Source organism: Carcharhinus amblyrhynchos, chromosome 6 (genome assembly GCF_965287045.1).
Source record: "Carcharhinus amblyrhynchos chromosome 6, sCarAmb.v2.hapA, whole genome shotgun sequence".
NCBI lineage: Eukaryota > Metazoa > Chordata > Chondrichthyes > Carcharhiniformes > Carcharhinidae > Carcharhinus > Carcharhinus amblyrhynchos.
The window spans coordinates 29,620,199-29,636,071 of record NC_137329.1 but is presented as its reverse complement, the minus strand read 5'-3'; the positions used below and the strand labels follow the sequence as shown (position 1 = coordinate 29,636,071).

Sequence of the window (15,873 nt, the reverse complement as noted above, 5' to 3'; positions counted from 1 at the left end):
AAGATCCACCAAATGAGAGTGACAAAATCAGTCTCATAGGGACACTAGGGCTGTTTTTAGGCAAACATTTTGGTGTTGAAGTGAAGAGGCTTCAGAAGCATCAACAAAGCAGCAAAGGGCTACAAACTGCTTCCAGTTCAAAGTCTTACATTGATTTGACTTCCTACAGATAGTCTAAACTAAGCTTTACACAAACCTTTTTAAAAAAAAAACACAGAACTACTCAATCTATATGGAACTTTATGAATTCATTTTGCATTATTTCAACATAAAAAGAGAAAGCACATGTAGCTGGCCAAAAAGCCTGCCACCTGACTTTAGAGAATTCCCTCACTAGAAATAAATATTTTGCATGATACCCATAACAGTATTCTGATTCGTTAGGTCTGCACCCAACATGAGCAACCTCATCTGTCATAAGGAATTGATTTTCACTCATCTTGTTCTGTTATCATCACTTAAGTTGTTCTCCTTTTCCCCCATCACTCAAAAGCAGACATGAGAAATCAAACTCCACTCACATTTCACAAAAAATTCCTAAAATCATGAGAAAATCTCAAATATGCTCATTTAAAAAGCCATACACCTGTTTTTTTAAAGCAAATGTGGAAGAAGTCAGCGAATGATGAATATAATTTTGGAATACTGAATTATAAGTGGCAACTTGCCACTTAAAGTGGATAGAAAAGATCACAGCATTGCTGCTTTAGAGTGTAATAACACCAGCCTACAACCAATTGTGCCTTTAGGCCAAAGGAAAACTAAAATAGCTCTTTAGGTAGTATGCCAATTGTCATGAACAAGAGTCATCATTTATTTAAATTCACCCCTTCGTCAACAAGCTAATAGAATCGAAAGAGCCTTCCCCTTCGCCCCCCGCAAAATCACTCCATTACATCAGCTATTCTTCAGAAGAGAAGCATGGTTCCGTGGTTGCTTTTTTGTTAGCTTATCCAAACTGGTCATTCTTCATGCATGACCTTGCATGGTCAGCAGCAGCAGACGGATCAACAGTCAAGCCCAAACAAGACCTCACCCAAACAGTGAATTTTCTAGAAAAAGGCCACTAGATAATAACCATGAACATGACCCATTGCTTATTATTTCCCTCACCAAATTTTAAGATGGCCTGCACCCCAGGAGGTACCTCAGCACATAGTAACCTGCAACTTTCCATTCTTTATGGTTTGGTAGTACACCAGCCAATATTTTTACCTGCAAGATCATCAGGGCAACCCAATGCGATTTCAATAGCAGAAAATCAAAGTTGCGTGTATTTCCAAAAAGGTCACAGAACAGGTGCACCCTTCAGCTCCACCAGGGAGTCAAAGACAAGCAGACTGATTAAAGCAACAGTTTCCAACTAACTTTGGGTGGCACATTGGTTAGAATTGCTGCTTCACAGTGCCAGGGTTCGATTCCTGGCTTGGGTCGCTGTCTGTGTGGAGTTTGCACACTCTACCCGTGTCTGCGTGTGTTTCCTTTGGGTGCTCCAGTTTCCTCCCACAATCTAAAAGATGTGCGAGTTAGGTGGATTGGCCATGTTGCCCCTGAGTGTCAAGGGGACTAGCTAAGATAAATGCATGGGGTTATGGGAATAGGGTCTGGGTGGGATTGTGGTCAGTGCAGACTCAATGGGCTGAAGGTCTCCTTCTGCACTGTAGAATTCTGATTTTCATTCACTTATCAGACCCAAAATTTAGTTCACGTCAAAGCAGAGAAAGTACTCACAGTTCATCCCACTTGATGTGGTAGAAAAAGTTGCGATACGTCCCAACTTTCTTAGATTGCACTGGCTTAAAAAGATCTTTCCCATTGTGTGTCAGTGAGCACATTAGAAAGTATTTCTCAAAACTGGGGAGAAAACAAGCACCGATAGTCAGCAGAATTACATTTAAATCAAAAGTAGATTACCAACAATTATAGTTTTGGGAAAACATAACATTTTTCAACAGAACAAGTGAAAAAACAGTATTACATTCAATATAGTGCATCAAGAATGTTTAACCAATTGTGGTACAATATTAGAATACCATAAGTATGGTCAATCACAAACATTTGACTATCGTCCAAATGTGAATTGCAATTACTCAATTTCTAAACCTTTTGCAAAAATTTCAAGTTCCCAGCAAGCACGACCGATCCCCTTGTTAATACACTTTGGATGGGTGCAACTCCCAAGCCTGGGAGACAGGTAAGTGACCCAATCCCTGACTGCTGCCAAAAAAGCAAACTTTTGCGAGCTGCATGAAGGTTTATAAAGGCAGCTGGGAGTAAGGGAAAGGAAAGAGGGGAAAAAAAACTTTTGCACATCTTTCGTAGCCTACATGCTATGAAAGGCCCCCACCCTCAAAATGCTTTGCTTCCTTTTTTCAACACAAGCAGTAGTTTCCCATTGTGCAACTGTAATAAAGCAATATATTTAGATCCCAATACTTCACATTAGTGAACGTAGCAATTTTAAATGGGGAAACCACTTGTGTGTAAATTGGATCAAGGACAAGTTGTACTGGTCCCAGCTTGAATTCATGTCAAGGTGAAATACTTAAGCAAAGTGCTGCTCTCCATGGAGCTGTCAGAATGTGGTTTGACCAACATGAATCATGAAAATGCTGCCAACTGTGCAGCTGAAATGGAGGTAGCTTTGTGAAAAAAACCTCCCACACAAATGCTGAATCTCTGCATGTGAGAAAGTTATGAATTGCTGAATCTCAATTTTTGGTAAGGGATTTGGAGAACTAGGTACAAATCTGTACTCCAAGATGATTCTTAGAATAAATTTTGCAATTTATTACAAAGCAGTATTATAACAAGAGAGTAGAAATTTGTGCTAACCTATTAAAGCATTGATCTCACTGCTCTGCAAATCCCAATTAATAATTTAGTTATTCCTGTTAAATGGAAATCTGGTGCCATTTTTCTCTAAGTGGACACAGCTGACTCTACTATCCCAAGCACATAGTACCTATTTCTTGTCATAATTTGATGGCAGGATGCTAGCCTCTGCCCCCAGTATTGCAGACATTAATATTTGAGCACCAAAGCCAAGACTTGCCAGTTTAGAGTCAGAGTTCTTGGTCCTTTCCAAGTTGTTGCTGGGAACTCAAATGAACTGAAGCAGCTGTGCATTTCCACATTATCTTTGAAAAATGTGATGGTCGCAACCAGGAGTCAATTATCCATAATTCACAATGAACTTCAAAAATTGTTATTGGACTTATTTTCATCAATATTGGTCAAATTATCTTTCAATATTTGCCTGACTACTTCAAAAGTTGTCTAAGTAATAAGGACATCATCAAGCCTTATGCTCAAATTCAGTAAATTATAAGTGGTAGAACTAAACACTGTGGTGTTCATCACTTAAGGTACTATATATCTTTACATACAGTAACAAAATTCAACACTCCTCTGCCACTATATATGCTAGGACTCCAACTTTTATGCTTAAATGTGGTCAACCTGGACAGAGTTGAAAGGAAAGTGTTGAATTCAGGTTTTGTCATAAACAATGGAAATTGATTTATTTTTAAATTCCAGGCTCCAACTTTTCCTTCTACACCACAGTGGCATGCATTTAAAACAATTATACATTTATGACAATCAAGCTGCACTAAAGAAAAAGGCTTCTCATCTCAACAACGGTACAGAAATCATTTGTCAAAGGCAAACTGGTCCATATTGGAATGAAAATGCTTTACACTTTGCAGTGGATTTTGTCATTTTAAATGAAAAACAGAGAGCATAGGTTTAGTGCAATAAAATGGATAAAACAAAATCGTATTAAGAGAAAATGCACATAAAACAGTTATATTGCACATCTGCAAAGTTGCTGAGTTTTTTTTCCTAGTAACACAGGTGAACATAACTGCAGTTAAATTACGGTCAGTTTGGATGAACTTCTCTAGATAGTTTTGCAATAGTACAAACAGTACTAATGGAAGAAGTCTTTTTTGAATAATTTCATTTCTTGAAGTTCAAGGTAAGGTTGGAAATTTCACCAGCAGTCAGACACCAATGTAATAGTTTCTATTTATATAACATGTTCAACAAGGTCAAATTGCCATGGAGATTCACAGGAGACAAACACCATCAGTGCCACACAATGCAATGGGCCCTGAGCATCATAATCGGATGCATAAATGCAATAAATCGCACCAAGGAGAAAAGGGGGAAGAGAATGAAGAGCCAAACTTGAAGAACTCTGAAAACAGTGTCTTTTCACAAGACTTAATTTATAGTGAGCAGTGTCAAATGATGAAGCACAAAGTGAAGGCTAAGCATCTTCCTACATCCATTAACAAAAATTGAACAATGAGTCATATTTCATGGTCTCTGCCATCCCACTTTGGGGTGAATAGATTGGAGATAAATGGCAGATTAAAAAGTTAATGGGCCTAAAACATTAGCTCTTTCCAAAGCTAGGTGGAAAATAAAGAGATAAAAATATGCAGGAGGAGCAGACAGCGAGAGACAAACGAATGGCAAGACTAAAAATAAAACACACGAGAATATCAAGTAGTTCAGTAAAATGCCGTAATGCTTTTACTTTATTCTTGATATCAGTGTGGAGGCTCTTTAATGAGTTTAATTCAACATACAACTGGAAATACTAGTTATTAATTTTAAACGCACAACAAAAGACGCTAAACAGAAGCCAAGAAGATGAAGTTATTTCAGAGTTCTTATGGGTTCTGCTCAAAATAGATCGAACTCTGACACTACACCCACAGTTTGTAACAAATTCTTTTGCTCCAGATTTTCAAGTAATAGATCTTTTTGGCAGGGATTATTCAGAAGAGATTTCAAAATCTAGGTCAAAATCCCGCTACTAAAATAGAACACAATTGAACAGGACAGCAGGTAACCCAGTTGCATCTCACCTTCGTTTTTCTGAAAAAGTATTTCATCTACTTTAACCCATTTTTCTGTGCTGCATTTTAAAACTTGCTTTACATCAAGGGCAGACTGCTCCCTGAAAAACCAATGTAGATAGTACTGAAGGCTTCCCTTAATACCCACCTGCTGACCCATGCTCCTGGAATCCTATGCGCTGCAAACAGCGTAAACTGCAGGTGTTCTGTGGTGGTCAGCGCTTCCTTTGTACATTTTGTGCTCTGTGGCAGATTCCCAGTTGCACCTGTGCTTCTGCTAAAAGAACTCAAGTACAATTGTAGCAGATCGTAGACAGCCAACGTTAGCGCATGGATACTTGCATTCACGGGATTTATTGCAAGTGAAGATTCTGTAATCAGAAGTACAATGTTTCTAAATACATGTGCAAAAAGAGTTGACAAAAAAACTTTTGCCATCATACTCAAGTTTGGATGTTTACAAAATACATTCCACTGTAATAGGTTATTTATAATTTGCTAAATGGAGAAATAAATCTCTGCATGCATTTTAGAAGCATTTGAAGTCCATATGAGCAGAAAAGGAGTGCTTATGTCCGCCTTCCAGGATATAAGCGTGCCAAGTTTTGCTGTTCAAGTACAAAATAAAAAGTGCTTGCTTTTCTGAAGTTTATTCATGTACACTTAAAACATGCTGTAATTTTGCTGATATACACAGAATATGTTACCAACAACTTGTACTAACATAGCACCTTTAGGGAAATCTATGAAAAATAAGATGGGAGTGTCAAAGAAGATCAAGAGGGTTTGGGGGATTAACAAAAAGCTTGGTCAGATATGAATTTTAAAAGAGGTCCTCAGGGGAGGAGTGTAGGATCTGGGGGTCTAAAAATATGGCCGCTGATGATAGGCAAGGAAGCACACAGGGAATTTAGAGTTTTTGGAGGGAGTAGGTTTGAGGATAGAAGGTTGAAAAGATAGGGAAGAATGTAGAGGGATTTAAACCCAAAGATGATAACTTTAAATAATACAACAATTCAAGTCAGTAAATACAGGGCTAATTGAAATTTATTGTTAATATGGATGAAGTTTTAAGAAAATTTGAACTTAAGGATAGGTCATCCATTAGTTCACCAAGACAGCTTTAGAGATAAGGAATAGTTAAAGGTTTTACTGATAGAAGCAGAGATAGGTAGTTTTTGTAATGGAGAAAATAGAAGGAGGCAAACTCAGCTCAAAGTTCCACAGTCAATGAGATTATGAACAGCCTATTTTAATCGCGGACTGTCCCACTCTTCAAGCCTGCTTAAGGTTACATTTTAGTCTCACTACTCACATGCATCATCATTGGGAGATTAAATAGTAAGCTAGAAAGATGAAGGGAGCTTTATTCTGCATCTAACTGATGCAAAACCTGAACCTGGAGTCCTCAATGCATACAACAATCGATGACAAAATTGGAAAAAAGCTTAAATCCCCAAGTCAGATAGCAGTCACCTTCATAAGACTCCTACCACATACAGAAAAGAACACGAGGATAAAAGTACTACTAATCTGAAGGAGCCTGCTTCTGTCCTGATGAATAAACAAGTTACTTTCCAAAAACACTCAGGACCATGGGATCTAGTTTCTTGCAGACTATAACAATTGTGCCTTGCACTCATTGGTAAGTTGCAAGAAAGGTAAGCATACAAGATATGCACCAATTACTGTTGCAGTTAAAACAGTATCCAAACTGAGGATATCTAACTGCAACACAGCCACACCTATAGCAAAGTCAAACAGATGCGACTGTTTATTGCCAAACAAGGTAAATCAAACACTTAACATCGATTGCCTACAGTATTACTTTGTTCGATTATGATAAATAGTGTGGGAAAACTACAAATGATTGGGTGAGATAAAGGTGAAATGTAATTTAGTGTTTACAAACTTTGCTGCCAAAAACCAGATAGAAATCAAACTAATTTGAAAACTGGACTGCAAGGATATTGTACACTCTAAAACATGTCTATTAAAAGCATATTAAACTCAAATGAGTAACCATTTATTGGGATAGTTCACTATTCTCCACCTTCAAGTAGGAAATTGGCTCAAAGTTGTAGCAAACAGATAAAAATCATTACTAATCAAGTCTGACTTGTTCCAATATAATGGCATGCTGGAGCAAATGTCAGTTGTTCCACTTCAAAGTGTTAGGTGGATTGACAACTTACAATACATAAGCAATGGCAAAACTATTTCAGCAACAATTCATATTTATTGGAATACTTCAGCCTGTTGATTAGAAATCAAATCAGAAAACCTTAGGTATGATTTCAAGGCATCCAAATTCAGCAAATTACACAGCGAATGCTCAAAAGAGATAGTCATTATGTGCATTGGCCTCCAACACCCAAACTGCATTTTGCAATTAATCCTGCAAATTCTACTTCCATAAAAAGGCCCCACATAATTGAAGAGAGAATAAAAATTGGAATAACCCATGTCAAAAGGATAAGGACAGATAGCAAGCCAACCAAAAAGGCACAAAACAAGCTATCAGTAGACATTATGAGTGTTAGACAATGGGAAAAAGGGCTCATAGGATCAATATTGGGACCACTGTTGTTCCTGATTTATATTAACGATTGGAATCAAAAAGCATTTTTAAATTTGTAGATATCTTCAAATTTGAGATAGTCAACACGAAGAAAGACTTCAATATATTACAAGCCACCATTAAACTTGTAAGGTGGGCATACAATTGGCAAGTTAATTTCAATATAGATAACAGAGAGGCATTACACTTTGGTTAGGAAAAACAAAGTCTCATATTACTGGGGAGCACAAATATTCAAATCACTAAGTTCTGACACCAGGCAATAAGGCCATAATAAGGGTGTATTTTTACAGTGACAGAATTGAAGAGTGATGCTAAATTCGTATCAGATTTTGGACATCAGGTATTCGTATAATAAAAAAGGACACAAGTACAATTACAATACACAAGTAGTACCAGGGTTCTTGAAATTATACCCATTAGGGAGCGATGAACAGGCTGCATCCCTTTTCTAACACTAAATTAAAAGGATCTCCAAGTGACAGTGATGCTGTTTCCAGCAAACAGGGTAAGCAGTCAATCACAATGAAAGTATTCTCAGAGAGCAAAGCAGGAAATTAAAAGCCAAATCCCTTCATTTCTAATTAAAATATTTTATATAGTGAAATAGATGTGGCACAGTGGGTAGTGTGCCTGCTTCAGAGCTAGAAGCTCCACGTTCAAGTCTCACTCTAGAGTTTGATAGCCAAAGAAGGTGCATAACATAGACAAACAGATTGAGTAACAACTTGCTACTCCTTCCAACATCTGCCAATGACAGGACTTCCAGCAGGAAAGATTGCTGGTCAGCCAAGTTACAGGAGAGTGACATACTACATGTTAAGAAAATTGGAACATCTACCATCATGCTTCATAGCTCCAGACTAAAATATGCATGTTGCTACTATAACTTGGACTCCTTAGGGGGTGGACACAGGACTAGTGTCCCTGCCCCTACCCATGGTGGAGGTTGTGACACTATGGGTTGGACCTGCCTTTGGTCAAAGAACTGCAATAGTGAAATCTAACAATCTAAACAAAATCAATTTGGAAATTTTTATTATAGTGGAGAATTTTGACATTCCATATTTATAAGTTTGTTTGGGTGCTTAGCATTAGTTACAAACTTCAAAGAATCCCTACAGTGCAGGAGGAGGCCATTCAGCCCATTGAGTCTGCACCAACTCTGATAGAATCTCTGACCAAGCCTTCTCCCTTGCCCTATGTTAACTCTGATTTATTTATCCTCTGCCCCCAATTTTCCCTCACAGCCTAGCAATTAGTTTCCTTTACAAATATATATACAATTCCCCTTTGAAAATTCATATTGGATTTGCTTCTATCACCCTTACATTAGCATACTCTCCCCATCTCACCACTGGTTACTTTGCCCATTATCTCGAACCTGTGTCCTCTACTTAAAGATCTATTGATAATTATTCCCATCAATTTGGGAACGAGCCCTCAATTTTGAATATCTCTTAACCATCTGTCACTAAGAGCAATTTAAGCTTCTCTGTTCTCTCCACATAATTGAAATTCCGTCTCACTGGCATTCTTTTAGCAATCTCTTCTGCACCCTCTCCTAACTCCACTGTGATGAATGCAAGGTTCTTCCTAGTGTGATGCCAGAACTGGTCATCATACTCCAGGTGAGGCTTAACCAGTGACTAATAAAAGGTTTAGCACACCTTCTTTCTCATACATTGGAGTATTACAGTTTAGCATAATGTGAAGAAAGGCTTGGAACTTTTTGGGGGAAGGGGAGGACCAAAAGAGAGAGAGAGAAAAAGAAATCACATCACTCTCACCAACTCAGCTGCTGTGACACTCAAAGCAATTCACAACCTTGTGAAATGTTTACACTCACAACAATCAAGTCACAGGCAACTGGAAAATTTTGCCTGGTATGACATACCATTCTTTGCACCATTAGATGAATCACCACTATCTTTCGATTTGACCTGTGGATAAAGAACAAGACAACAATTGGTTTCAATCATTAGGAAGAGGTAGATGCACTTAAGGCGTGAAATGAAATGCAGGGGAAAAGCCAAATTTTGAAGTGTAATAATGTTTCACACTCCAATCAGCGTGTTAGTTATCCTCTACTTTACTTAAACCCGAAAATTGCTTTGTTTAGGGGAACCAACTATTCCAACTTGGTAAACTTGCGTTTATACGGTAGCTACCTTTAAGAATAAATCCAAAAGGATTGCATAATTGGGGGATGTGGTGGCCCTGTGGTACCGTCACTGGACCAGTAATCCAGAGACCCGGAACAATGATCTGGGGACCAGGATTCGAATCTCACCACAGCAGATGGTGGAATTTGAGTTCAATGAAAATCTGCAATTAAAAATCTAACGATGACCATGAAATATGACTCATTGTTCAATTTTTGTTAATGGATGTAGGAAGATGCTTAGCCTTCACTTTGTGCTTCATCATTTGACACAGCTCACTATAATTAAGTCTTGTGAAAAAACACTGAGTTCTTCAAGTTTGGCTCTTCATTCTCTTCCCCTTTCTTCCTTCGAGCGATTTATTGCATTTATGCATCCGATTATGCTGCTCAGGGCCCGTTGCATTGTGTGGCACTGATGGTGTTTGTCTCCTGTTATAATGCCCTTCGGAGAAGAATAGCTTTCTTGCATGTGACAAAATCCACACAGCAATGTGGTTGACTCTTAAACGCCCTCTGAAATGGAGGCCAACTAGAGCTTTAGCCTAGTCAGTGACACCTACGTTCCATGAAAGAATTTAAAAAAAAATTGAGGATCAGATTGAAAGAAACAGAGTGGCTGAAGGGAAGTTTTAAGACAACATGGGAAGATGATGAAAAGGAGATCTAGAAAGATTAGCAGATTTAGGAAGATGGCCTTCATGATTGAAGGCTCTGCCACTGATAGGAGTGTGAGGAATTAACAGGATAGAATTGATAAATCAAACCCCTTCAGCGCTCGAGACTTATTGTTACTGTCCTTTTACTTGGAAGACCATTTAAAAATTCAATTCTGTAACCCTTCACAGAAAATGATGTATAAAATTCTTTAGCAGAGTCATGGAAACATTAGCTGTTGTTTCTCTCTCCACAGACCTGCTGAGCTTATCCAGCATTTTCTGTTCTGATTTCAGGTTTCCAGAATCTGCAGTAGTTTAGTGAAGTTTTACAAAACTGAACTCATTTAAACAGCAAAAACCCAGTGAACAGAAATTTGAATATAGAACAAACGTTTCAAAATTCTTTGTAAATACTGTCTTTTGGAAAGTTGACATTTTAAAATAGCAAAAATCACTTCATTTTTCTACTGCTATCTATTGTTCATGTTTTAAAGTTCAAAGTTTAAATTTAAAGTGTATTTGTTAGTGTCACAAGTAGGCTTACATTAACACTCCAATGACGTGACTGTGAAAACTTCCCTAGGTCACCACACTCCTGTGCTTGTTTGGGTAATCAGAGAATTTAGCATGGCCAATGCACCTCACCAGGATGTCTTTCACACTGTGTGGGGAAACTGGAGCATTTGGGGAATCCCATGCAGACATGGGGAGAACGTGCAAACTCTGCACAGTCACCCAAGCTGGGAATTGAATGCAGGTCCCTAAAGCTGAGAGGAAGCAGTGCTAACCACTGTGCTGTATCTAATGCATTTAGAATAATCTCAAAAATACTGTTCTGATAGTCCCTATGGGACATCATAACTGCACCAATTAAACTGGCTGTAATACAATTAATTTTCATTCAAGTTGAATCTAATATGGATTTATTTCCATGACATGTACTCTGAAAACTGAAAATGAAACTACAAAGTCAATATTGTGTTCAAGGGTACCAGCTTCACAAAGCTAAAATAACACTTCACTATGTTTATTCATAATCACTTATCACTTGAAATTAAAATGCTTAGCACTTGCCAGCAGAACAGCATTTAGTTTCACCAAGAAAAAAGCCACAATCATTGACCTTACGTGGCGAAAAACTGCAGCAGGCGACGGTGCAGAGGGACCTCGGGGTCCTTGTGCATGAGTCGCAAAAACCCAGCTTGCAGGTGCAGCAGGTGGTCAGGAAGGCGAATGGGATGCTGGCCTTCATAGCAAGGGGGATTGAATATAAAAGTAGGGAGGTCTTGCTGCAGCTGTATAGGGCATTGGTGAGGCCGCAGCTGGAGTACTGTGTGCAGTTTTGGGCGCCGCACCTGCGCAAGGATATTTTGGCCCTGGAGGGAGTGCACAGGAGGTTTACTAGGCTGATACCGGAGTTGAGGGGATTGAGCTATGAGGAGAGGCTGAATAAACTAGGCTTGTACTCGTTAGAGTTTAGAAGAATGAGGGGAGATCTCATTGAGACGTATAAGATGATGAATGGGATGGATAGGATAGAGGTGGAGAGACTCTTCCCGCTCAAAAAAGACAGTAGGACTAGGGGGCACAGCCTCAAGATAAAGGGGAGGCAGTTTAGAACGGAGTTGAGGAGGAACTTCTTCACTCAAAGGGTGGTGAATCTCTGGAATTCTCTGCCCGTTGAAGTGGTGGAGGCTGCCTCGCTAAATATTTTTAAGAAGCGGGTTGATGGGTTCTTGATAAGAGAGGGGATTAAGGGTTATGGGGAGAGGGCGGGAAAGTGGAACTGAGCCACAACAGATCAGCCATGATCTTATTGAATGGCGGGGCAGGCTCGAAGGGCTAGATGGCCTACTCCTGCTCCTATTTCTTATGTTCTTATGTTCTTATGTTCTTATGACCTTTAAACCTTTTGACAGTGTCTTTAGTAAGATCAAGGACAACTTCACTGTGCCTCTTGTTACTATAGCCAATCCATTTGTACAGAGAATCCAATCAGTTGGCAGGAAGGCAACATAACGTGACGTGACAGAAGAGAAAAGCAAAGAGGGAGGAGCGCTCAAAGCGAGGACTTGGGATGAGTCTGAGGTATCGAGGGCTGGAAGCCAAAATATGTTCACAAGGACCAAGATTGTTGAGCTTTTCAGGGTTTGGTATGTGGCATAGTATGGGTAGCACTGTGTAGGATGAGCTGAGATAGTACTATAATAAAAATGACGGAATGGGTGCAATGAGTGATGTTATAGGGTGGAAATCTGTTTCTTTTTCGGTTAGTGTACTGGATGAGGATTGCAACTTAAGATCAGATAGGAGGCAGAGATTGCAATCTTTGGTACAGAAAAAAGTACCCAATAGTTTCTGGACCCACTTATATCATTTTTGTTTCAATAGTCACCACTGGCAATTTATACTCCAACTATTCACCATTTGCTAGTTGTTCTGTTCACAGAATCAAAGTGCAAGAGAGTCCACGTGGACACTCGAGAATCACCTAAATCAACTAATCCCATTTACCAGTACATGACATAGTTTTGAATGCTATGTTCAAAGTGCTCATCCAGGTACTTTTTAAAGAGGTGAGACAGTCTGTCTGTACCACCCTTCCAGGCAGCACATTCTGAACTGTCACCACCCTTTGGGTAAAAAAAGTTTCCTCGTATCCCCCCAAACCTCCTGCCCCCACCTTGAACCTATCCTCTCTTCACTGACTTTTCAACCAAGGAGAAACTGCTGCTTCCTATCCACTTGGTCCATGCACCTCATGATCTAGTACACCTCAATCAGGTTACCCCTCATTCTTTTCTGCTCCAACAAAAAAAAACCCAAGTCTATCCAACCTCTCTTCATAAATGTTTTACCCAAGGCAGCATCCTGGTGAATTTCTCTCTCTAATGCAATCATATGTATACAGGAGTTGGGACAAGTTGTACAAGACATTGGTAAGGCCACACTTGGAATACTGTGTACAGTTCTGGTCACCCTATTAGAAAAAGGATACTATTAAACTAGAAAGAGTGCAGAAAAGATTTACTTGGATGCTACTGGGATATGATAGTTTGAATTAAAAAGGAGAAGCTGGGCTTTCTTTCCACGTAAGCGTAGGAGGCTTGGGGATGGTCTTATAAAGGTCTATAAAATAATGAGGGGCATAGATCAGCTTGATAGTCAATATCCTTTCCCAAAGGTAGGGGGGTCTAAAACTCAGGGGCATAGATTTAAGGTGAGACAGAGGAGGAATACAAAAAAGTGTCCAGAAAGGCAATTTTTTCACACAGAAGGTGGTGAGTGTCTGGAACCAGCTGCCAAAAGTAATAGTAAAGGCAGGTATAAGTGTTTATATGTTACATAGATAAGATGGGTATAAAGGATATCAGCCAAATGTGGGTATTTGGGATGTAGTGGTTAAAGGGACAGCATGGACAAGTTGGGCCAAAGGACCTGTTTCCATGCTGTAAACCTCTATGACATCCTTCCTGTTAAGTGGCAACAAGAATTGCTCTCACTACTTCAGCTGTGACCTCAAAGTTCCATACAATTCCAACATAATTGCTCTTATTTTGTAATCTATGCATCATGATAAAGGCAAGTATCCCATGTACCCTTTTCACCACCCTGTCATGGCCTTCAGAGGCCTATGGACAAACACATCAAGGTCCCTTGATTCCTCAGAACTTCATAGTGTCACGCCCCTCCTTCCAAAGTGCATCACTTCTCACTTTTCAGGTTTAAATTCCATCTGTCACTAACGTGCCTGTTTGACAATCCCATTTATATCTTCCTTTAGCCCAAGAAACTCAATTTCACCAGGCCAACTTGTGTCAATCACAAACTTAATCATACCATCCACATAATCGTCTGTCATTTATATAAATGACAAATAATAGGAGAGCCAGTGCAGATCCCTGTGATAGATCACTGGCTTCCAATACTAAAGCTGCCTTCTGTCATCACCCTCTGTCTCTTACAATTGAGCCAATTTTGAACCCACTTTATCAAATTACCCTGTATCCCATGTGCATTTACCTTCTTTATAAGTCTCTCACGTGGGACCTTGTCAAAAGCTTTGCTGAAATTCAAATAGACTACATCAACTGCTCATATCCTGTTCATAATTTTAAAAACTCTGTTTTTGAAGCTATAAGTACAGAGAACAATGAAATAAAAACAAAGTGCTGGAAAAACTCAAGGTTTGCCAGCAACTGCGAAGAGAGAAACAGAGTTTGGGTCCAATGTGACTTCTTCGGAAGTTTGGTAGAAGAGTCATGTTGAGCTCAAATTGTTAACTCTGTTTCTCTCTCCACAGATGGTGCCAGACCCGCTGGGTTTTTCCAGTACTTTGTTATTACTTCAGATTCCAGTATATTGCTTTTATTGTATTACCGAGGACATTTTGTTGGTATGCAAAACATGGACATTCTTCAAACTACTGACCTTAAACTAAAAACAGTGACCGGCTTCAGGGAATAAAAGTGATTAACTACATTTAGTGTAAGAGAGAGGATTCATAACTTCCTGTTATTAATTAGAAATCCATTTTTTGGAACGGTGACTAGGATTAATAAAGTGAAACATAAATGGCTTCCTTTTAACATAAATCTTTCCCTTTTCAAATTTGCACCTGAGGGAATGTCCAATGAGTAATAAATTAGATCAACCATTACGTTCGCAAACATTTTCTGGATTTTTTGTCACATTTGTATTTTACATGTACTTCATGTAATGGTGAAATGTTTGAACTAATTATATCAATAGGATTTTATCTTCAATGAAGTTGCCAAATTGCAAGTCTAATCAGCAGGGCAATCTCATCCACTTCAGAAATGCTACAAATTTCACTGGTCAGATGATGCCAGTCCAGCAATATAATTCTCACCAATATTTTGTGTACAACTGAACTTGAGTTTTAAGGTCTTAGTTGCGGATTGTTACAGATGATAAGCTCCACGTGAATTGATGGGGATGGATTTCAATGGTCAAGAGCCACTGTATCATGTGACTATTAGAATAGCGATTACAAGCCAACAATTCTTTTTGGTGAGGGGCAAAGAGGTTAAGATTGAAAATATAATACACCACATTGGGTGACAGTAATCACTTCAACTGAACCTATGAAGTTCTATTCAGTCTAAGCTCAATGATAAAAGAAGTGATAAAGGTGACCATTTTCAGTGTGGACTGTGATTACAGGCCAAAATCAATGATGGGACTTTTGGAAAAAAAGCAGACCAATGTGATCACCTGATTATAGAGAAATATTTGCCATTATATCCGATTAGATGAATCAGTATGCCAACGTAATAAAAACAGTTATGCCAAGTACTGCCCAAGAAGCTTTATCCTTTGGATCATTACTTGCTCACCCCCTTTCATGTGTAAAATATACTGTTCAAACAATGCACTCAGTTTAATGCTCTACACCCTGTAGAAGAATTTGTTCTTGGGCAAGAAATAGAAAACAAATCTAGCCAATCAATAATAATAGTAGAAAACATCACTTTAAACATTTAAACTATTACAAAGATATCCTGCCTGCTACTGCAAAACATAGTGGGAGAAGGAACATTTGCTGTTCAGTGGATTAGAAATTAATGCAAA

At 38.8% G+C, this 15,873-nt stretch overlaps 1 protein-coding gene across 3 annotated transcripts in view; it reads right to left on the bottom strand.

The window, feature by feature from the left end:
- Window positions 1–15,873, bottom strand: part of pik3c2a (phosphatidylinositol-4-phosphate 3-kinase, catalytic subunit type 2 alpha) — a 120,829-nt gene that overhangs the window by 44,208 nt on the left and 60,748 nt on the right. For 2 of the 3 annotated variants that reach the window (XM_080190126.1, XM_080190127.1), the window contains exons 10-12: window positions 9,353–9,398; window positions 5,023–5,245; window positions 1,732–1,854 (exon numbers count right to left, since the gene is read on the bottom strand). In XM_080190126.1, coding sequence (XP_080046252.1) covers window positions 1,732–1,854; window positions 5,023–5,245; window positions 9,353–9,398 — 392 coding nt within the window. Of the gene's footprint in view, window positions 1–1,731; window positions 1,855–5,022; window positions 5,246–9,352; window positions 9,401–15,873 lie in introns of all 3 variants that reach the window. The other variant, XM_080190128.1, reaches the window with a different exon arrangement.